Source organism: Choristoneura fumiferana, chromosome 12 (assembly GCF_025370935.1).
Source record: "Choristoneura fumiferana chromosome 12, NRCan_CFum_1, whole genome shotgun sequence".
Taxonomy (NCBI): Eukaryota; Metazoa; Arthropoda; class Insecta; order Lepidoptera; family Tortricidae; genus Choristoneura; species Choristoneura fumiferana.
In genome coordinates this window covers 16,813,284-16,836,101 of record NC_133483.1, presented here as the reverse complement: position 1 = coordinate 16,836,101, position 22,818 = coordinate 16,813,284, and the positions used below count along the sequence as shown (strand labels likewise).

Here is a 22,818-nt window from a genome sequence, read left to right as displayed (position 1 = left end):
CAAATTCACTTTAAAAAAGTATTTAGTATTCACCAAGAAAATTGAAACAATGGAAGGAATATTATAAAATACAGTTATCTTCTTTTCTTAAATTTAAGAGCTATGCTCTTGTCGGTGGAGTAATCGCCACTCCGCACGGTCTTTAGCCAGCTGTTTGACATCCTGATACGACAAGACACCCGCCCTTTCCTTCACCTGGATAAAATAGGTCAGTTTTGGTCTTCCTCTACCTCATTTTCCTTCTATTTTGCCTACCAGTAGGTTAAGAATAGTACATTGATAACCAAGGGTGGAAAGTGACCCATTTCGCCTGAAATATTCGAGGGGAAATGGATAATTTCACCCGAATTAGACATTCTACTTTTCATTTCGACTGTGAGGAAAGTAAAATAGTTAGTACAAAAAAATAAGAATATCATTCAATTGAATTTCAGTATGCAGTAAATTGAATTTACTTATATCCAACCTCCAACGGTACCTTTTCGACCTGGCCAGTTGCCTCGGCCGAGTATAAAAAAAAAATTGAGTTGGTTACGACCAAGGAGTTTATATACTTACAAAAGTGGAGGTTGAACGCGTTGAAGTTGTGGCGTGGCTGTTGAGTGACTGAATATTGTGTTGGCAAAATCAAACTGATCTTAAATAATGTATAACTTAAATTTATTTTATTTTGTACATAGGGGTTTTTCAATAAAGTTTTAGGGGGTTTTAACTTAAGCTCTAGGGGTAAAAAAAATTGGAGTTGGTAACCGGTAACCCTGAATCTGTCATTTCATTCATTGTGCAATGCATGTGTGCGTTGTTGGTTTGGTTTTGGTTGGCTTGTCGGCTCGTAGGGTAGTGTCAGAGTAAATCGATTCTATGTGATAAAAATATTTTACGGGTTCTTTGTTATATTTTCCTCGTTATTTTATTTGCTACTTGTATCTTATTAACTGTGAAGTGATATTCGATTAACAAAGGAAAACCAGCAAGATGGTTACAAAGCATCTCATTATAGCGGTGTTCCTACTCGGTAAGTAATTTCGTAGTCTGCGTTAAGTTACCCTTGAATTAATTTATGATTATGGAAAATCAATTATTTTAGACATCTGTTGACCTCTGCCTTTGCTTACGTTATTTATTATATTTATTAGCAATGGAAAAAATGGTTAACGTTTAACTTGTGCTTAGCTTAGTGACAGTTTAATTTTTTCTGTTGGCTTAGGGTCTCAATAAACTCGGTCGAATTGGAACTTAATCGACTTTTGACCGTCTTGGTATGTGGGAATATGATAATCACTAATGGTCTGCCCTGCCTTCCATTATTGCCCTCAAGTAAAAAATTTGATAACACAAAATATTGATTTTTCTTCACTGGTTGTGGTTTTTCACTTTTTATTACTTGTTTGTTTTACTTTGCTTACCAATCTACCTGCCATGTAAGCCATTCTAGCATGTCTTAATAGGGACAGGCTGAAAACCTGCACTGGCAGCTTCTGCACTACATAAGGTGAGCTTGTTCCTTTGTCATAGTACCTACAAAGGATTGGTCCATACATACAGTCACTAGCACCAATATCTGACACAATAAAACATGCATAAATATCTGATACAGCCATATTTGTAGGGCCGGTAGGATGTGTCAGATATTTTTACATGCTCCTCTATCCTCATGGGCCCTTGCATACTTTATAAAGCACCAATTAACACTAAGAATAACAGCCGAATGTACTTCATAAAGTAGTAATATCCAATTATCGCTGGTGAGCCATGTTTAGGCTGTAAGTAAAAAAGTCAGGTCCCAGGAGGCTATGGCAGATATTAATGCAGGTGACTGTACATACATTAGGATTATTTTCCCAAGAAAGTCATCATTAGCCGGATTTTTGTCGCAATGACGTCACAATAGGGTATATTACTACATCATAAAAATTTTGTTAGGTTTTAGGTTTTGATTTTTTTGCTTGCTTGCTTGTGTTTTTTGAACGTAGATGTTTTCGGATGGTGTGATGGTCTTTGGGGACCATCTTCACACACACATCGTCATCATCATCATCATTTACACAGCCATATTAATTAACACCGTTCCATTTACTCCCCAAACTACCCTATTGTGACATCATTGCAACAAAAATCCGGGGTCTAGTCACCATGAAGGCTCACTAGTGATCCTGGTCTGACATTAAATGATGTTGATGTGGTGTAAACCTTATAGTGATTTATATTTTGTGTGCCTGTATTGTTTTGTTCATGTTGGCAAATAAATTAAATCTTTATCTTTATTTTGTCATTGATTTATAACCACACTGATTGCCATACATAACATACAGTATCAAATACATTTCTAGTTTCATTACTGTATGTTATCACAGCCAATATTATAATTTAACCTTGTAAGTCCTTGTGCACTTCACGAAGTACAAATCAATTATAAGAATAACTGCCGAATACAAAAGGACAAGATACAAAATTTTCAATGAAAAAAGAACTTTTAAATTTATGTAAATAATTTCCAAGATCACAAAACTTTGAATTCTCCGCTCGGTCTGTAGAACTATGTATGATAAATAAGTTTTTGTTAAAAATTACATTTTTAATACAAGCTTTTTTGCTGACTGTAATTTTTATTGACTGTACTTGCATTGTCATCCAAACTACATTTCCTTACTTACCAAATATCAAGTTGATGCTATTAACCGCCGAGGAGTTCCGTTCTGCGGAGACAATCCTGGCCTGACTACCAGGGTGTCACTACCAGATTATTGCATTGTCACCAGATATACATAAGTATGCCAAATTTCAAGTCAATTTAGCTTCCAAGATTTGACCCAAACAAAAATAAATACTTAAATAAATAAATTATAAATAAACAAAAAAAAAAGCTTGTAAATAAAATAAGTAAAGATTTACGAGGTTAAGACTTTGAATATGATAATACCAATAATTGCTTCTGTCTGTGGCTTTGCTCTTTCCTGTGGGAATTTCATGAAATTCCTTTTTAAACCCTTGTATGATGGAATTAAAAAAGTATGGAAGTAAAAAAAAAAACCAGCCTATGATACTACAATGGGGTGGGTTGACTATTAGTCAGTGATATTTCCCTCTCAGTGTGAATTGTATCAAGTTGCTGTAAGGAAAACCCACGTTGAATCATCTATCAAATCTGTGGTTAAGTATGCGCAAGCCAAAATTTACTATATATTGTTGGGTCTCTGACTCAACCTTTCAAAAATGTTATGAAATTCTATAATTATTCTAATTTCATAGACAAGATTGAGTCACAGATCTATCAATGTTTCACTAAGCTTAGTATAAAGTAAATTTCAGCTTGCTGAAATTGATTTAACAGATTTGACACCTAATTTCACATTGGATATTTGTATTGTACCTATATCTCTTTATTGGTACACAAAACACATAAAAAATTACATTTGTTGTAGTAAATTGGTGCAACTTCTTGCAATTTGTTTTTTAAAATGATTCTTCCTTTTTTCAATAAGGAACGGCATGGGCCCAGCTGGAAAAAGATCCTGATCTACAGAATGCACTGAATAACATTCCACCGGAGCTTGAAGGCAAAGTGACTAAAGAACAATTTGAGGAGGTGCAAAACAAGTCTGCGGCACTATTTAAGGACAAATGCATGAGGAATGGAGGAGCAAATGCCTTTGGCAATGCTGAGGTAAGTTGTTTTATTAGCATTTTAAACATCAATTAACACCATAATTATGAGACAGTAATTTAAAACTTAAAAAAATTGTTTATTAAAAAGTATCCTTTACACTGAACAGTGATCCTTTACAAAATTGCTTGCCGTTGGTCCCATACTGCAGTCCCATTCTAGCCTAGCATGGTGCTGGTGACAGCTGTCAATAACACAGACTAGAGAGTGAAAGTGTTGAAACTTGAGTTGATAAAACTTATAATTTAAAATCTTAATCATAATGAATGTCATCATTAATCCAATTATTAAGCTAATTATTTACTGACTTCATTTTGATGAGAATATTAGTGAAATTCTGGCAAAGGCTAAACGGAGTTTACAAGAATGTTTGTTACTTACCAATTAATAAGTATCAATGTAACTCAAGGTCCTTTACGTCCCATCACTAAAGGAGTCTTTGGTGTTACATTAGCATATTACGTGTCTTCACTTAATTGTGCTTTGAATTTTATTATTGATTAAAAAAAAATATTTCGTATAACATAGTTCTTTGTGTTCAAATATTTTACGCCGGTCAGTGGTCAGTGGGTGAGGACAGTTTGTACAATGTCTGGGCATGATCTGGGTAGTGAAATAAAAGCCAGCTAGCAGTACAGACACAGAATATATAATAGTACAGTACAGATAAAAACAGTAATGAGTAATTAGTCCAGCGGTGGTGTAGGGGTTATAGCACGCAGCACGGATTGCTGAGGACCTGGGTTCGATTCCCAGCGCTGGTCTCTTTTTCTGGTTTTTCTGTGCATCCATGTCTCAGTTTGTATTTTCGATATGGTTTCACGGGATACCCGTAAAAGTAACAAATTTGGAGTTGAAATAAAAAATACAAAAAGACACCAAATAACCAATCATAATTATTACTAGCTCTACTGCCACCAATGAAAGCAAGAAATTTTTAATTTTTGATCAAATTTTAGCTGAGAAGCTTAGGAACTCAACTATATAACTAGGTCGCAATATTTAAATCGAAATTAATTGTAACATATTGCCGTCTCATTTATGAAATAGGACTCACTAACATAAAATTCATAGAGTTTAAAGAAATATCCTGTTTTCAAATTCTTACTGAATGTGTCCATGGTTGGATGAAAAATATATTATGTATTCAATAAACTACTCATCATCATCCCAGCCTACATACGTCCCACTGCTGGGCACAGGCCTCCTCTCAGAACAAGAGGGCTTGGGCCATAGTTCCCACGCGGGCCCAGTGCGGATTGGGAACTTCACACGCACCATTGAATTGCTTCGCAGGTTTGTGCTCGTGGTAAATATCAAATGTAATTCCGCACATGAATTTCGAAAAACTCAAGAGGTGCGAGCCGGGGTTTGAACCCACGACCCTCTGTTTGAGAGGCGATAGGTCAAACCACTAGGCCACCACGGCTAATGTGTGTCAATAAACTTCTATTAGTGAGTAATTGAGCCAGTTTTTGTTTATAAATGACTAATACGTAACTGAACAAAGGCATGCTGTTACAGGCACAGTCTAAACAAGGCTTAACCGGGACTTGGACCTTTTTGTTTGAACAGCAGGAAATAAAATACAACGCGACAATTTTATGCAGAACTAGCCGTTACCCGAGACTCCGTCCGCGTATAATTCGGTTATCTCTATCCCGCGGGAACTATGCAATTTTCCGGGATAAAATTATCCTGATGTAAGGTCTCTACGTTGTCTGTTGGGCTTACGTAGAGCCCCGTCAATGCGTCGCCTTATCGATATAATAGTTTCTTCGTAGTAATGTTTGTTTAGATTAATGTAACATTAGACCTACTGTGTGAGGCTCTAATGGTTTTCGTTGTATTTAGTTTAGTTGTAACTTGATGATTATAATTAGTAGAGCCCGAGATTCTTTGGGAACTCGGGCAGTCAGTATTGAACACTGGTTTCGAGCGCAAGCGCACATAATTGTAACTCCCCTGTATTAAATAGTAGTATTTACTAAGTGCATTTTTAACGCCACCCTGACCCACTTTTGAACAATATGTCCTTCTCCGGGACTCATACTATCTGTATACCGAATTTCATCTAAATCGGTTCAGCGGTTTAGACGATGTATTAACAAACAAACAGACTTACAAACTTTCGCATTTATAATATTAGTGGTATCAGAAATAACCTTACCGACTTAGAAAAGTTGAATAACACCCGACATTCATTGTCACTTCAAAGTTCAATATGTCAAATATGGCTGAACCGATTTTAATGAAATATAGTTGAGAACCACTCAACTAGCTTTCACGTAAAATAAGTTTTTGTTAAAAAATACATTTTTAATACAAGTTTTTTCGCTGTCTGTACTTTTTGTTGACTGTATTTGCATTGTCATCCAGACTACATTTCTGTACGAAATTTAAGTCGATGCTATAAACCGTTGAGGCGTTCCGTCCTGCGCAGACGATCCTGGCTGGACTACCAGGATGTCACTGCCAGATTATTGTATTGCCACCAGATTTAAATTAGTAGGTATGCCAATTTTTTAAGTCAATCCGAGCACTGGAAGTGGGTCAATTTTTGTTTCCAAGATTGACCCAAATAAATTTACCTATAAATAAATGAACAGGCCAAGTTAAGTAAAAGCTTGTACACAACGTCATCGATATCGCTCTAACCGTTTGAGAGCTCTATGCTAGACAGACAGACACGTCGGGATTTAAAAAAACGTTCTAATTTTAAACTTCTGGCTTGTTGCCAAAATTAGTTCCGTTTCAATTACTTGCATGTATATTTGTTAAATTGTATCAATCCACGTTTTCCCCAATGTAATGTTTTTTATTGCGATATTTTAGCGTAGGTATGATACGGGGCGTTGTTATTTCCGTTGAGTTTGTTAAATTTGAGATAGTGGTAATATCGCGCTATTTTCCCGCTAACCGTATTGTTGGCAGTGGCATGCATTACGATACGCCGAGACGAGTCCCAGCAGCGTGGTGTCATGGCATCCCAGTCATTATCCCTTAAATTTTAGGAGGTGGTAGGACCTTGTGCAAGGTCCGCCCGGATTGCTACCACCATCTTGCTCGCTAATCCTGCCGTGAAGCAGCAGTATTTGCACTGTTGTGTTTCGGCGTGGAGTGTAAGACATCTTGGGCCTCTAGGTTGGCAACGCATCTGCAATCCCACTGGTGTTGCAGATGCTTATGGGCGGTGGTGATCTCTTACCATCAGGAGACCCACTTGCTCGTTTGCCATCCAGTCGAATAAAAAAAATGGATAGTGTGCAGTGTGCACCAAAATGAACATTATTCGAGACAACCTTCTCGGTCCTACTAGGTCTGTTGATTTTATTAATTACTAGAGTTTATCCGCGGTTTTGCACGCGTAAATCATATGATCCAGCAATTGAAATTTCGAATTTTACTAGTACCGTGGGATTTTCTAAAAAACACATCGTGGTTTTCATTGATGTTGCATTAAAAATAACCATGCCAAATTTAATTGCTCTAAGCCCATCGGTTGTTATTTCCAGATTTTAAGTGAGTAAGTAAGAAATTCGGTATAATAAGTAGACTATGTGTTATTCTAGATGTCTATCCACATAACCAATTTTACCCAAATCCATTCATCCGTTTTAGTGTGAAGGGGTAACAAACATACACACACATACACAAACTTTTGCATATATGTATATAATTCGAACGTTTTATTAGGGCTAGCACCGCAAATATCCTCAGATAGTGCTAAAATCTATATTCAACCAGCTACATTGTTGCATGACCTTCAAAAATTATATCTAACTATAATATCTATCACCTATCGTTTTGTTCCATTTTTCAGTACCGGATACAACATTATATCGCTAAGCCGTTTCAGCCCAAGATTCTAGACTAATGCATTATTAATTTCGTAATTCATTAATCTTATCACCATTGATAATTTCCAACATTTGTTAGTTTGTACACTCTTTTTCCCTATTGTAAAATAGGTAGAGAATGAATATTTGCCGTTTCAAATAGTATAACAATAATATTTGGGTATGATATGAAACTACTTATTACTATCGATAGCCATAAAAATCTTGCGACATATATAGGTATACCTATGTCAATATAAGCTGTACCTACCGTACCTACTGCATGCTGTATAGGTATAAGACCATTTAAATTATTAATTAAATTTAATATTTAGGGTTAGATACCTAAAAAAGAAAAAACGGAACCCTTATAGGATCACTTTGTTGTCCGTCTGTCTGTCAAGACATATATTACGGTTCTTGAGATACAGCTCCGTGGTGGACAGACGGACTGTGTAGCGACATTAATAGACTAGGGTTCCGTGTATCAGATCTATCGGCTAGGCTCTAAAAACAATGATTCAATTTTCAATCTTAGGCTTACGTCCAGCAGCCGTGATGGGAATATAAAAATTACGTAAAGCATAATGTGTATAAATATGTGTCTACTTAACACGCAACGATAATTAATTACTATCCGTGTTGTGGGTCTAAAGTTCAACGTCTATAAGTAACTCAAGTATAAGACTGACGTGTGCCGCTGTTTATAAATGTTTATTTATCAATTACTAGCTTTTGCCCGCGATTTCGTCTCAATCTCATAGAAATTTTCCAAAATTGCACGGCATTCTTTTTCTTGAGATTGTAAGAAGAACACCTGTACAAAATTTCATGTTTTTCTACACTTAGCGCTAGTTTCTTTACTTTTGGGATTTTTCCTGTACATTTACTACTTACTTATCTCATTTTATGGATTATTGTACACTCGGCTTTTGAACGCGTAAACCATTAAGCCTAGCAATTGAACGGGTATTTAGCAAAAAAAACCCTTGGGAATTTCCAAAAATTTAACCAATCATGAATTTCACTAACGTTGCATAAAAATACCCGCGCTAAATTTAATTTTTGTTATCTTAGTGGTTGTTTATTAAACGCGCTATATAAGGTTATAATTAGAAACATTCATAATGTATAAGTATACGACTTAGTAGGTACCTATTATAAGTTATGTCAATCCAATTTATAGAAAGGGTAAACAAAGACGCCATTAACCCGACCACAGACATTTTATGATGTTAAAACCTAGAAACTGATTAATCTGTTCAGTAAATCGATTAATTTATTAATTGAATAGATCAAACTATTTTTATCTATTTTATTATTTACAATACTTGATTTAATTCCAAAGACTGTTTATTCAATTATAAAAGCAGTTACTATTTTTGAATTTTAAGGTAAATAAATAATAATCGCTTATTCAATCGAGTATTAATCGATTTTTAAAATGTCAATTTTTCACCATCTCTACGCCAGTCTATGCTACTACACATACACAGGTACACCTAACCTAGGTACACCTTCATCCAAAAAATAACGTCAAAATTTTTGTACGAGTGAGAATCTAATCTGTGAAAATTTCAACTCTCACGGTTTATGAGATACAGCCTGGTGACAGACGGACAGACGAATGGACAGCGATGTCTTAGTTATAGGGTTTCCGTTTTTACCGTTTGGGTACAGAACCCTAAAATAGATAAAATCAATCAAGTCGTTTTGAAGTAATGCTGTGTTAGTATGTAATAGGATTTTTTTTGTACCTATTTCTACATTTATTATGCGCTTATTATAATGCCGTGCCATATTACACTTAATTGCTTATTCACTGCAAACTGCTTATTCACTTCATTCTCGGCCACTTTAATTGAGTTTTATTGAAATAACGACTGTTAGAGCCATTAGTAAATTTTGCCACGGCAGTCATGCCACAATTGATAAAGTGTGCTATGCAAACTTCGACTCGATCTTTAAATTCCTTTGATTCGAAACATGTCTGGCATACCTCGGCTATTATTACGTGATTGACCCATTTCCTTAATACTTAAATACCTTTATCAGGAAAACGTGATGTTCACATCATTGCCTATATACGTCCCACTGCTGGGCACAGCCTTCTCAGAACAAGAGGGCTTGGGCCATAGTTCAAGTGCGGATTGAACTTCGCACGCACCATTGAATCGCTTCGCTGGTTTGTGCAGGTTTCCTCACGATGTTTTCTTCACCGCAAAGCTCGTGTAAATTTCAAATGTATTACGCACATGAAAAAACTCAGAGGTCGAGCCAGGTTCGAAATGACCCTCTGCTTAAATAGGTCAAACCATTAGTTACGTGATGTTAAATAAAAGAAAATTTAAAGTTTGTAAAATGACCCTATGATGATAGTGATACGAGTTATCTTAACGGCTATTAGCTAATTAGCTACGGTTCAATTAAAACTTGCGCAGTAGCGATTGATCGATAGGATACAGTTTGTTCGTGTTGCGTTATGCGTCCCTGAGCTTAGCACAACACTTCCTTAGTGTTACCACAGTCTGTTACTTGTTTGTTAAATTTTAAACGCCGAGTAAGATCGTCCCAGTGCCTGACACGCTAAGGCCAATGCCACCATGCTGTCACCTCTATTGCTAATGGAGAGTGACGAGCACTTGTACGTTTACCTTGTTTTGTATAACTAAAAAACAGATTTTGTCTTGTATCAAATAGGAAAAATTGTTTGGGTGACAAATCATAAAAAATGTGAAGAAATGAAATTAAAAAAAGGCGCGACTTTAATTTTAAATTGTACAACGCATAACGTATCGTATATTCGTATATAGGCAAACAAAAAGTAAGCGCAGTATTGGTTTAAAAAAATAGTTACCTACCTATTACTACAATAACTGGGCGTTTAAAAAAAAGTGTACCTACGCTTTCTTTTTTTTTTAAATTTTGGAAAAAAATGGTTTTTACTACTCAGAATCAAGAGCACAATCGATTCCGACCGTTTAAAAAAATGTCCCATTTTTTCTTACAAAATTTTATGAGTCAGTTTTGTCACTCCCATACTGAGTGCATGAAAAAAAAACGTCGCAACCTGTAATTTTTTTTGGGGACATTTAACTATCGGAATCGATTGCGCTGTTGATTCTGAGTAGGAAAAACCATATTTATTCCAAAATTAAAAAAAAAAGATAGGGAACACTTTTTTTTGTAAACGCCCAACTAGCTGTTGCCCGAGAGTTTGTTTGCGAATAAAACGTTTATCGCGGGCCAGCGAGAATTATAAATTTTTCCGGGATAAAAATTATCCTATATTCCTCTCATCTCAAGGTCTCAAATTATTCCCATACCAAATTTCATCACAATCGGTAAAGTAGGTACGGTACAGTCATGTAAAAAACATTTATGATTCAACTTCAATAGGTTATTTTGATACGAGGTATGCTGTCGCCTTCTAAATGTGTTTAGTAACAAAGTTCAATTTCACTATCTAATCAGTTTGCTATGGAACAAACATATAGGTCGAAATAAGCTACGCACCACTAGTATGTTAGTACAATATTACTAGCATGCACTGGTTTCGCTATAAATAAGTAGTTACTAAATAAAATTAACGTTATCACAGATTGATTATTTATTATGTATGTATGTATGTAAACTCTTTATTGTACAAAATAAAATAAACAAAACACAATTGACAAACTTTGAGATACTTGTATAAAGGCGGACTTATCCCTTTAAGGGATCTCTACCAGTCAACCAGTCAATTTATTTACTACTAATTCTAATTATACTGGACAGACGTTGTCCTGCCCGGAAAGGCAGCACTATGACATAGGTCATCATAGGTGGTTTAATCAGTCGAAATTACAAAAATAATCAAAAAATATGATAGAGCGGACGCGCCGCGTGTGCTGGCTGAATCAAGAAGGGGAGGGGCGCGGGCGTCGCGCGCTGGTGTTGCCATCCGCACCGTAGAGATGGGCTGCGTGGCATAGACATTGTACATAGAATATGTTAAAATAACTGTTAACAAGAGAAAAAGATGTACAAAGGCGAACTTACATGTAAATTTTTATACTACCAGCGCTTTCGAAAAGACCATCATTGCCAAGAACAATACGCTGCAAGAAATGGATAGAAAGAACGTTAAAGTTATCAGAGATAGTGTAGCTTTAATTAGTGTAGTTTTAAAAAGCAGGTTTGTACTTCAGTGAGTTTCTCCTGCATAAAATCACACACGAGGAAACAAAGATTATATTTACCTACTTCCATTATATATAGTAAAGCATAAATACGTCATATCAATGATATTAATTATGACAGATAAACTTATTCCAATTGCTAATGCTGCAACATCAGTGTAATGTGATATGTATAATTGATATTTTTACATAATTGTGATTTTAATACGTCAATGACACGTCGTAACTAACTATTTAGTATGGTTAATATTCGAGCGCATAACTGTATTAACCCGGAATGTATGACCAATTCATGCTCCCATATTTGCCATATAAAATCATATATAATTAACCGCAACCTTTATGACGTTTAAACTAAATATAATGTTCTATTTGTTTGCAGAAAGCTTTCTTGGGGCTGAAGTCATGTGTGGAGGGTCTTGTAAACCGAACGGAGCTGGCAAAAGAAATTGAAGAGGCCAAGCCTGTGGGCAAGATAGATGAAGTGTTTAAAAAGTGAGTATTTTTTTAATTAATAATATTTCCATTAGCCGAAAATTGTCAGAGGCAATAGGCGACATTCGAAGAATGCTAAGGAGGTTACGAAGAAAGAGCTAGAAAGATTAAAAAAAAACCTTACTAATATATAAAATTCTCGGGTCAAAAATGTTTGTGACCAAACTCCTTCGAAACGGCTTGACCGATTTTTATGAAATTATTGTGTAGGTATAGGTAGGTCTGAGAATGGGATTTAAACATTTTTTTCATACTTCTACGCGGACGGAGTCGCGGGCAACAGCTAGTAATATTATAAATATCGACCGCTTACTATCTAAACCTCGTATCTGGCCACATTAAATTGTTCCAGAATCACCTTTTTGTTAAGTATAGATAGTGTTGATTTTTTGTATACTATTCGGGTAGATACGAGGTTGAGAAAGTAAGCGGTCGAAATGCGATCAAATGATTTTGTGTTTGTTTGGTCCGCTTTTACTACTGAGTGGTTGCCATGAAATTGTCACGCTAAGATCTATTTTCCTTTGCTCAGTATGAGCGATTATCTGCTTTACCGATTGAGTAGGACATACTGCGTCAACCCGTCAACCTGCTAAACATAATCAGGTGACCATACCAACCCTACCACTATACACCTTGGCACTGACAAACACTGACAATTAAATAGAACATTATTTGATTGAAACTTTTACGAAGTTGTTTATTAAAAAGGTTTTGTATTGATATGAAACTAGATAATATATGTGAGAGGTGTATACTATTTTGACCCTTGTTATCATGTCAAGTAAGTATAATTTGATATGCACTTGTCTACTTAGTACTTTGGTTACAAAACGTCTAGGTATGACTAGTCTATGACTTTGGAAAGGAATCAATTCAATAAATAACTGACGAAGGTTTTCTTACCCCCACCCCACTGTATATCAACATCATATAGAAGAGAATAAATAAATAATAGCCTTTTATCCGCATGCAGTAAACTGATTCTTTACAGACGAAGTCGCGGGCAACAACTACTTAGTAATAAATGATTCATTTATTTAACTAATTTTACCAACACATCAAAGTATCTTTTAGGTTTCTACTTCATTATATAGGTAGATGTAGGTAAATGTAGGTTCCGTAGCCAAAATGGCAAAAACAGAACCTTTATAGTTTCGCCATGTCTGTCTGTCTGTCTGTCCGTACGTCCGCGGCTTTGCTCAGGGACTATTAATGCTAGAGAGCTGTAATATTGCACGAATATATTATGTAAACTATGCCGACAAAATTAATAGTATAAAAATAAAAAAAAAATTTTGGAATGCCTCCCATAGACGTAGTGGGGGTGTTTTTTTTTTCTCATCCAACCTTGTAAAGTGGGGTGTCGTTGGATAGGCCTTGTAAAACCATTTGGGGTTTGCTAAAATGATTTTTCGATTCAGTGATTTGTTTGCAAAATATTCAACTTTAAAGTGCAAATTTTCAAAAAAAACGAGCGTCCCCCCCTCTAAAATCTAAAACGGTGGGTGGAAATTAAAAAAAAATCAGTATGGTAGTAAGTATATTAAACGTACAAGGAAAACTATAAGCAGCAACTATACTCAGCAGCCTGAGGTATAAAATATACCTAAACTTGGAATATTCCGTACAAAATACGAAATCCTTAGAAAAATATTACTTAATTTTTTCGTAATGGCTACGAAACCCTATTTCGGGAGTGTCCGACACGCTCTTGGCCGGATTTTTCTTGCATATTCACATTCATTGTTAATTGTTAAATTGTAAAATAAACAAACTTGATAAGTGACATTGACGTGACACATAAGAGAGGCATCAAAAAATCCACATAATTAACTTTTATTTGCTAAATATGTGTGAATTAAACACGGATTAGTTAGACTTTGAAAAAAATTAATAAATTAAGGACCTGTACGCTGTTTTACTGGTAATAATTAATTATCGTAACTCCTGATTATATATTAAACAGTAAGAGTCAGGCCACTAGTGTCTTAGATAAATTAACTTCATTTGACATGTAGATTGTCCCGTTAAAGTTAACGGATATCAAAAATAACACTGTGTATTGTAATGTCTAAAATTGAACCTTAACTCAATTGAACGAAGGTTACTTTTGGTCGTATATAAAGGTCATTGGCGTGGAACCTGCGGTGCGTAGGTATATATGAGTCGTTTGCGTCGAAAAGGTTAAACCCTTCTGTGAAAAATTATTTAATTCTTGGTGGACACCGCATTTAAATTCGTCGCTTGGTTTAAAAGATCTAAGCATACAAATGGCGGGAAGTGAGAGACTATGTTGTACCTACTATGTGAAGATTTCCTTTTCACTTTCAGATATTGTAACAAGAAGCCCCAATTCAAAGGATGCTTCAAAGACACCTTGGACGCCGTCAAACCCTGCTTTACGGCTGACGAGCAGAAAAACCTAAACATTATCAACAACGTCACTGAGCAGCTAGCTGAGTTCGTGTGTTTCAAGGATGGAGACAGGATCGCATGTGAGTAACTATTATCCCGACCACGTTTCCTGTGTTCATTACGCGTCTGTGACGGTCACAGCATAGTGGTTACCTGCCAGTAGCTACACGCTGTGAATTAAAAATACGGTCGCCACATCGTAAGTTGTATAATGGGGTAACTTCGATTGTTGACAGCAGACGATGCGAATGCATCCGATTTGGTGAAAAAACATAATTATTTATTTATTTGTCACTAAAAAAATTCAGCATTACAGTAAAAACTAATACAAAAACAAAACACAAAAAAGACGTATGCTTAATACAAAAATAAAACAAAGTAGGTAATAAGGGATTTCTGTACGTTGTCTTCGTCGCTACCCTAAAACGACGGAACACCACACCCTCCTGTCATAAGTCGAAGCACAGGAACATTTGCTGGTGCTTGGCAGGCACTTTAGGTCCAAATGAGCTGAAATTGTTAGCCCTTTGAGACTTAAGCGGGAGGATGAACAGCTCTAGCTGGGCCTCCTGTAATCGGCGCTGTACCGCCTCGCGGACGTGCTCGAACATCTTCTCCGGCGTCGTCTTCTTGTCCAATCGAGACAGGTGATGTCCACCATCAGTACTGCAGCTTAGATACAGGACGACGCTGCAGGAACGGCCCCACGCTGATTGCGATTGCGCTTCAGACGGCGTTTCGGATTCTTGCCTTGATTATGTTATTGCCTTCATTTTCTCCAGATTATAAGAGTTTTTTACGTTCCTATTAAAAAAATGACAAATTGTGCCTAAAATGTTATGCTCTGAAGCGATAATGCTGTAGGTAATTAAATGGTAAACTTCTCGTAGACAGGTTTAATTAGCCGTTTTACAAAATTATTATTAAAAATTGTATACTTTGACGCGCGGCGTGCGTGAGACGAGTCATATTCAAAGTAAAAATAAATATCTTTAGCTATAACAAGCACTTACAAATGTCAAAAAAATCTACCGATTCAGTCAAGAACCCCCGCGTCAGTGTTGACAACCGGCATATTAGATGATTACTCGTAATGCGTAGACAGTAACTGCACACCCTAAATGGCGTTGAATAAGATTCTTAAATCGGATAATTAAAATACAACTTCCATCTTGCTTCGCACTTCGATCCCCAAGCTGAACATCTGCCTGGAGACTGATCTTTCTACTGTTAACCCTTCGCTCTTCATTCTTATCATCATCATCAGGGAGCGTAACTTTGGTGCCGATGACAGACGTATGACGTCAAGCTATATACAGTGTTTTTATCCAGACCTCTTTAGGTTACTGATATAATCAATGTCAGATAGAACGCAGTCAATTTTCATGGATGGTTTTGGGATTTGGAATTGCCAGAAGTTTTACAGCCCTTCGCATTCATCCGCTGCCAGCGACTCTCTTAAGGTCATCCGTCCACCGTGCCTCAGGACGCCCTATACTACGTTTTCCCGTCCGTGGTCTCCATTCGAGTACTCGTCTTCTCCAACATACATCGGTCCTGCGACAGACGTGGCTAGCCGAACGCCATTTCAGCGAACTATATATTACGAGTAATACTCTTATATATAATGTTAACTGTTGTTCCCAGTGTTCATCGCGGAAGGCGGTCCGGAGTGCATGCAGGACCATCAAGAAGCAATTCAATCTTGTGTCAATAGCACGATGGGCGCCGGCGTCGCGTTCGACCCCAACAACATGACTGCCGACAACTTACCCGATATCAACTTTGGTGTAAGTCACGGTTGATTATTATCTCAAAAAGTAAACTAAGGTCTTATTGTACTCGTATGTATGTCCTAGGGCAGGGTTTCTCAAACTTATGGCTCCACGTACCCCTGTTAAAGTTTCTAGACGACAGCGAACCCAACCCCACTTTGAGAAACCCTGTCCTAGGGGCACTAGATAAAACGCAATAATATTTTTTTGCCCCCTAAAGAAAAATTTTAGACATCTAGCATACAGACTTTGAATGTGTTAATTTTATGTTTCGACAATACCTTTGCAGGAGAAAGAGTGCAACCAATTTTCGGCCCTCCAGTCCTGTGTGGTGGGCAAGCTAGAGTCTTGTGCGCAGCCCACCACCGCCAATATCGTAGAAGCCCTCTTCAAGTACATCCGCAAGGGCACACCTTGCAAAAACTTCAATGTAAGTATTTCTCAGTTAATTAGTTGTTTTGGGGATGTACATTTTTTTGGGGAAAAACTTGCATTTGAAGTCAATTTAGGTACTTATTTACTAACTTACATACTAATTAGTATGTTGTGCAAATATTTATCTCTCATTGTGTTTTAATCAACAATCGGGGACTTTTTTTTGGGTAAAACGACAATGGATTCCATTTACTTACAAGGTTTTACTTACTACGTATAGAGGGTGTCGTGTAATCATTTATCCCTCACAACGTTCTAATTAAACGTATGAGAAGTCGATTTTTCTCTGAAATAATTAAATTGTAAATTAAGCACTTTCTTAATTTGACTAACTTGCATGCTAACTAAAATGTGTAAATATTTATTCCTCATTGTGTTCTACTCAATTGCTATGGGGAAGTGATTTTTTTTCTGATAATGACATTCGAACGCGACTTACTGTTTACAAGATTTCACTAACTTGCATTCAAACTACAATATCTTATAACTCACTTGTTTTGTCTAAAATAAGAGATACAGTAAACTTATCTCTGTCACGCACGCATGCCCATCATTAACAATCACTATCATAGTTAATCGTTTTAAATATTTTGTAATTCTGGCTTTATTCAGAACACGAATTCATATATTTGTAAAATTTTGACCGTATTTTTAAATCAATTCAAACTTTATATCTTTCGCCGTTAATACAGGATGATATATAATTGTTATCTCAAAATGGGTTCCGGAGCCAAAATGGCAAAAACGTAACCCTTATAGTTTCGTCAATTCCGTCTGTCTGTCTGTCCGTCCGTATGTCACAGGCATTTTACTCGAAAACTACAAGATGTAGGTATATATTAATGAAATTTGGAGTACAATACAGATGTCTTGTCAAAGCCGCTATTTAGTTTTATAGTTAAATTACAAAAATAAATATTTATAGGGGGGGGGCACCACCATACACGTAACAGAAATTGAAAAAAAAATTTTACTCGCATCAACGTGTGGTACATAGTTCGACAGCTCTAAAAGATAGTAAGGTTTCTCAAGAACTTTCTTGATTAAGTGAAGATTTCCGGAAATAATCGCTCCCAAAGTAGCAAAAATTGTGCCCCCCCTCCTCTATCTTGTAAACCGTTTGTCCAAAACATATGAAAAAATATGGAAAGGTAACGCTTAATAAATACTTTCAACGAAAATTGGTTTCAACATGATCGGATATACCGTTTTTGAGTTATTGCCGAAAAACTGCGCTTCTCAACAAAAGGACGTAAGTGCCGTGAAGATACGCTCTTTTTCTGGTAATAGATTTTAAGACTGTAGTAAGTGTTTTAATTGTGTTATAACGCACATAATATTACTTGATTTTTTTCTTAATGGCTACGGAACCCTATCTAGGGCGTGTCCGACACGCTCTTGGCCGGTTTTTATTGTGTATTCTTACTTTGCAGTAAATAACAATATCATTACAGCCTTTTGATTTTTTAATAAAAAAACATTTTTATAAACGACAAATAAAATAAAGTCAAAGTCAAAGTGATTTATTTGTAAACATATGTATAACTGATTACAGTTAGTAAATAATATTAGTTTGAATACAATTCGATAAGGGTCTACGTAATACTTCAAGCCTATATGAAATAAAATAATAAGGGGCTGTTTCACCATCCATTGATTAGTATTAACTGGCGGTTAGGTGTGATGCCGTCTATTTGTTTTGTTCGAATAGATGGAGACGGCATCACATTTACCCGTCAGTTAACACTAATCAATGGATGATGAAACAGCCCCTAAACCATCATCACTGAGTACTAGGTAGGTACTGTGCTATCGTTACATTTCTTCCCCATTCTAATTACGGTCGTATAATGTATATGAAAAAAGTCAGAATTTTGCAGATAACGCCTTTAAAATAGCATAATTAAGCACGATTACTAACATTACTAATCTGAGCACTTTTGATCAGGAGAATGTGGCAAACCCGAGGAACTCCAATGTAAGTGTTACTTTTATCTTGTGTGCGTTTTGTGTATTGCTTTTAAGTGTTTTACGCGGTGTTCCCTTCTTTCGCAGACAAATTTCATAGAATTTAGTTTCTCAGAAAATGTTGCATATAATATTTGGTCCTTGTATTTTTACTTCGAATATTATTGTTTCAACGAATATTTACTTGAATGAAACATATTTAAAGAAAAACTATTCAATGAATCTTATAATCTTTTATTATTTATCAAATTTATTTTTTACAAATATTGTTTGTTATATATATATTATTGGTTAGAAACTGCGACCACATCAGAAAACGAATTTGTTTTGTTTTTCTTGGTAATAAATAATAAACAAAAAAATTATATTTGTAACAAAAATCAAAGATTTTAATATCTTCAAACTAAGTGTTCTGCGTATTTATTATTCTATGAAACGATAATATGATAAAAAAAGTCTGTTAAACGAAATTCTATTAAAATGTCTGTAAAACAACGTACAACCCTTTTAACCAAGTTCTAAAAACGGAGAAAGATTTTAATTCGATTGTATTTTGTTTTTGTTTTTTCCTTACGACTCCGTCGTTTAGACACCGACTTAAAAAAATTTTTTATTTGATGCTATATTATGTAAGACTTAAAGTATAAATTGATTTCTTTAAACTTTTATCAAAATCGGTTCGGCAATGTAATTTCATTTACATTTTCAGTCGGTTGATGTGTCAATAACATAAGAACACTTTAGAATTCAATCATTCCACCAGTATAAAAAATTGATTTATTCCGGAGTTACTATGCGGAGGTCCATATCAATAAAATACCTTTTTTACTTGCTCCTCCACTGCTCGTGCACGGTATCAGCGTTAAAATTTTGTAGTACAATATAAAATTGTAGTTAACTTCTTAACCGCCAGGTGTGACTTAAATTCAGCGAAAATAACTTGTGTGTAGGAAAGGACTTGTGAATAATTTTCTCTTAAACGATGCAATATGTATGTAGGGCAGAAGTACCGTTTGTGGCCACTGTACCGTTTATGGCCATTTATTGTTTAAATATACCTTTAAAATAAATTTATAGTAATAAAACATTACAAACTTTATTCGTTTCAGTATAAACTTTTGAAAACTCACTAAGCATATTGCTTTAATACTATAACTTTTTATATATGACTTGAAATGTCAACTGGCCAAAAACGGTGTTAAGGTGGCCAAAAACGGAACTTCCACCCTACATGTATTGAAAAAAAAAAATGCTATCTAACTACTTTTTGTTTCAGGAGCCTTCAAATCAAAAATCCAAGCCTGGGTCAGCCAGTGGACTCGCCGTGACGTCACTCACCTTAATAATGGCGGCAGCTTCCCTTCTTATATTTTAACTATGCCATTCCGTCGTGCTACTGAGCAGGTGTCGTATATAAGTAGTAAAAATAGGTTCGTAAAAGGTCAAACGTATAATTTTAGAGCTTCCATTGCTAACGGAAAGTACATATCGTTGTTATATCAGACAGTGCGTGCGTGGCGCTCGAGTCTAACCAAATGTTTAGATGTAAATACTAGTGTAGTACGTGAAACGTATAGCGCAGGTGCCCCAAGGGTCTAGTACCCTTTGCTATGAGCATGCTTTGAGGTTGTCTCTTCCAACGTGTGTTTTTCGTAGATATGGTATGCGTATATTCGGTGCAACTGAGGTTACACGAATCAAATTGAGGGACCCTTTTTTTTGTTAAATGTAAACCTGTCTGTCTGAATGTCTGAATTATAAGACACAAATATTTTCCAGTTTCGCCGCAGTCTTATAATTAAGACAAAATGTCATATAGTTTCGGTGTAGGTGGCGACACGGGCACGTACGAATGAAAACGTATTGGCGGTTAAAAGGCAGATTCTTTGCTGAAATAGTGTTTGTCTTTTACTGACGCTTACTACTATTTGAGCGGACAATTTGTAGCTGCTTACATTCAGTGTGGACCACTATTGTGCGGATATTTTTGTCCGTGTAACTTCTTTCTTTTGTCGGAATATACGACACGTAAAGACCTACGCTTCTAGTTTTACGTCACAGTGTCATTTTATATTTTAATAAACCTGCTTTATATATTTGATAACAGAATGGGGAATGGATGAAAATTTTAGAAACTCTTGAAACTTTTTTTATCAATAGGAATAACTTTCCTAATTAACAGAAAAAAATATCAGATTTTTAAGTAGCATCAATTAATTTTAAGAAATGAAAGACTTTACCACCAAATTACGATAAATGGAAATACCGACCCTGTTTTTCATGGACGTACACGCCCATAGAAACTGACATGAGCTTCTATGGGTATGTACATGAAAAACAGGGTCGGTATTATGCGGGCCGGTAAAGAGTGTCACTTGTCAAAACAAACGAGTCAAAGACACATACATTCTTTTTTAAAGTTTTTTGTTCTGGGCTATGGAACAACCCGTAACCGACCGGACTATCGTAATTTGTCGGTAAAGAAAATCATTCATTTTTTTTAAATTAATTGATGCTACTTAAAAATCTGATATTTTTCTGTTAATTAGAAAAGTTATTCCTATCGATAAAAAAAGTTTCAAGCGTTTCTAGAATTTTCATCCATTCCCCATTGCTGGACAGTAAACAACATGAAGTCAATTATATTTATACTTATCTTGAGTAGTCAAAACAATTCTAAAATATTACTTTGTCACCAGAATAATTATGTCAAATTATTATTTTTTACATTGTCTGTTTTTTTTTACTTTTTACTAAATATTTACCTTACATTGTTAGTAATGAAATCTTAAGTCAAATTTGACATACTCGACGACAATGTAACGAAAAACTATCACTGGAAAAAAAGTTTGTTTAAAAATATGTTTTTGGCTAAATTAGATATTGGTTGGCGTAGAAGGGTTAGATATGAAATGAAATGAAATTAATTTCCGTTGCCACATGAATGAATAAAAAATGAACATAATTATGAAGATTTTACTTCAAATATTTCGGGACGTTGTGACAAGGATCAAAGTTGTGTTTTAGGGTCAGGTTTACTACTTGATGATAAGGCATAAAAATAAATTAACTTTGTGAACTATATGAATGAAAGTGAGCTGATTTTATATATTTTTTAATTATTTCTTTTACAGATAATATTATATATTTTTATATTCTTTTTTGTGTTACTGTTTTTGACGTCACATTTGTTTTATAGAAATTTTATAACGAATCGATTTTTCGAATTTTGCCTGAGTTTTATTCTTACTTTGGTGTTAGATATATTATTATGGCGGAGTGATCGAAAATGAAGTCCAAATTATACAATTTTACTATGCTATTTATATTCTTAAGCAGTTTTTTATATAAGACCTCCACAAACAATATAAATATAAAGGTAGTTTCAAATGTAATCTATGTTTCCTAAAACAACTTATAAACTGAAGACTGAGAAGCACAAAATCATGTTTTTCTTCTTAACAACATAATACCTTATTTTATACGCCGTGCACGAAACTGATAAAATATACTTAAGTATTTTTTAATGTTATAAATGTTAACTTGAATTAAATTTTCGTAACTATTTGGACGGTACATTGAATGCGGATACTATATCAAATCAACCTATTTTTATGGACTGTGTTTCGAGAACCTATGTTATTCTTTATTTTATTTCTAATTTTTGTACTATTTGTATTGTAAAATTATTTTTTGGATAAATTTGTGATAAAATAGTTTTCATGTGATAAATGTAACGTAGGTGAAAGTCAAACTTTACAGAACAAATAAACGAGGAACGGTTGGAATCGAAGAGTTTTATTTGAAGTGAGTTTTTCATGTAAATATAGAATTTGATCGATCTATAATAAACCACCAGTCTGAGTGGAGAGGCTTGGGAGGGGTTGTGTCCAGCACTGGACGTCTTTCGGCTAACATGATGATGATGATAATTACGTTGTCAGACAACGCAGAAGGTGAATAATTATGATCATGAACAAATAAAATCATCAATTACAGATTTGGTTTGAGCCAAATCTAACCTGAATCAATCAAGATTCAGA

General features: G+C 35.3%; 1 protein-coding gene across 2 annotated transcripts; it reads left to right on the top strand.

The window, feature by feature from the left end:
- Positions 1–772: 772 nt before the first annotated feature.
- On the top strand, positions 773–22,563 carry LOC141433514 (27 kDa glycoprotein-like). Of its 2 annotated transcripts, XM_074095579.1 has the most exons (8): positions 773–1,015; positions 3,483–3,664; positions 12,067–12,179; positions 14,514–14,677; positions 16,245–16,387; positions 16,662–16,802; positions 18,756–18,785; positions 20,052–22,563. In XM_074095579.1, the coding sequence occupies exons 1-8, from the start codon at positions 976–978 to the stop codon at positions 20,148–20,150; spliced, it is 912 nt and encodes a 303-aa protein (XP_073951680.1). In that variant the 5' UTR covers positions 773–975; the 3' UTR covers positions 20,151–22,563. The 2 variants fall into 2 exon arrangements, with proteins under 2 accessions (XP_073951680.1, XP_073951681.1); XM_074095580.1 differs by lacking the exon at positions 18,756–18,785 and having other exon boundaries at positions 774–1,015.
- The last annotated feature ends 255 nt before the right edge of the window (positions 22,564–22,818 follow it).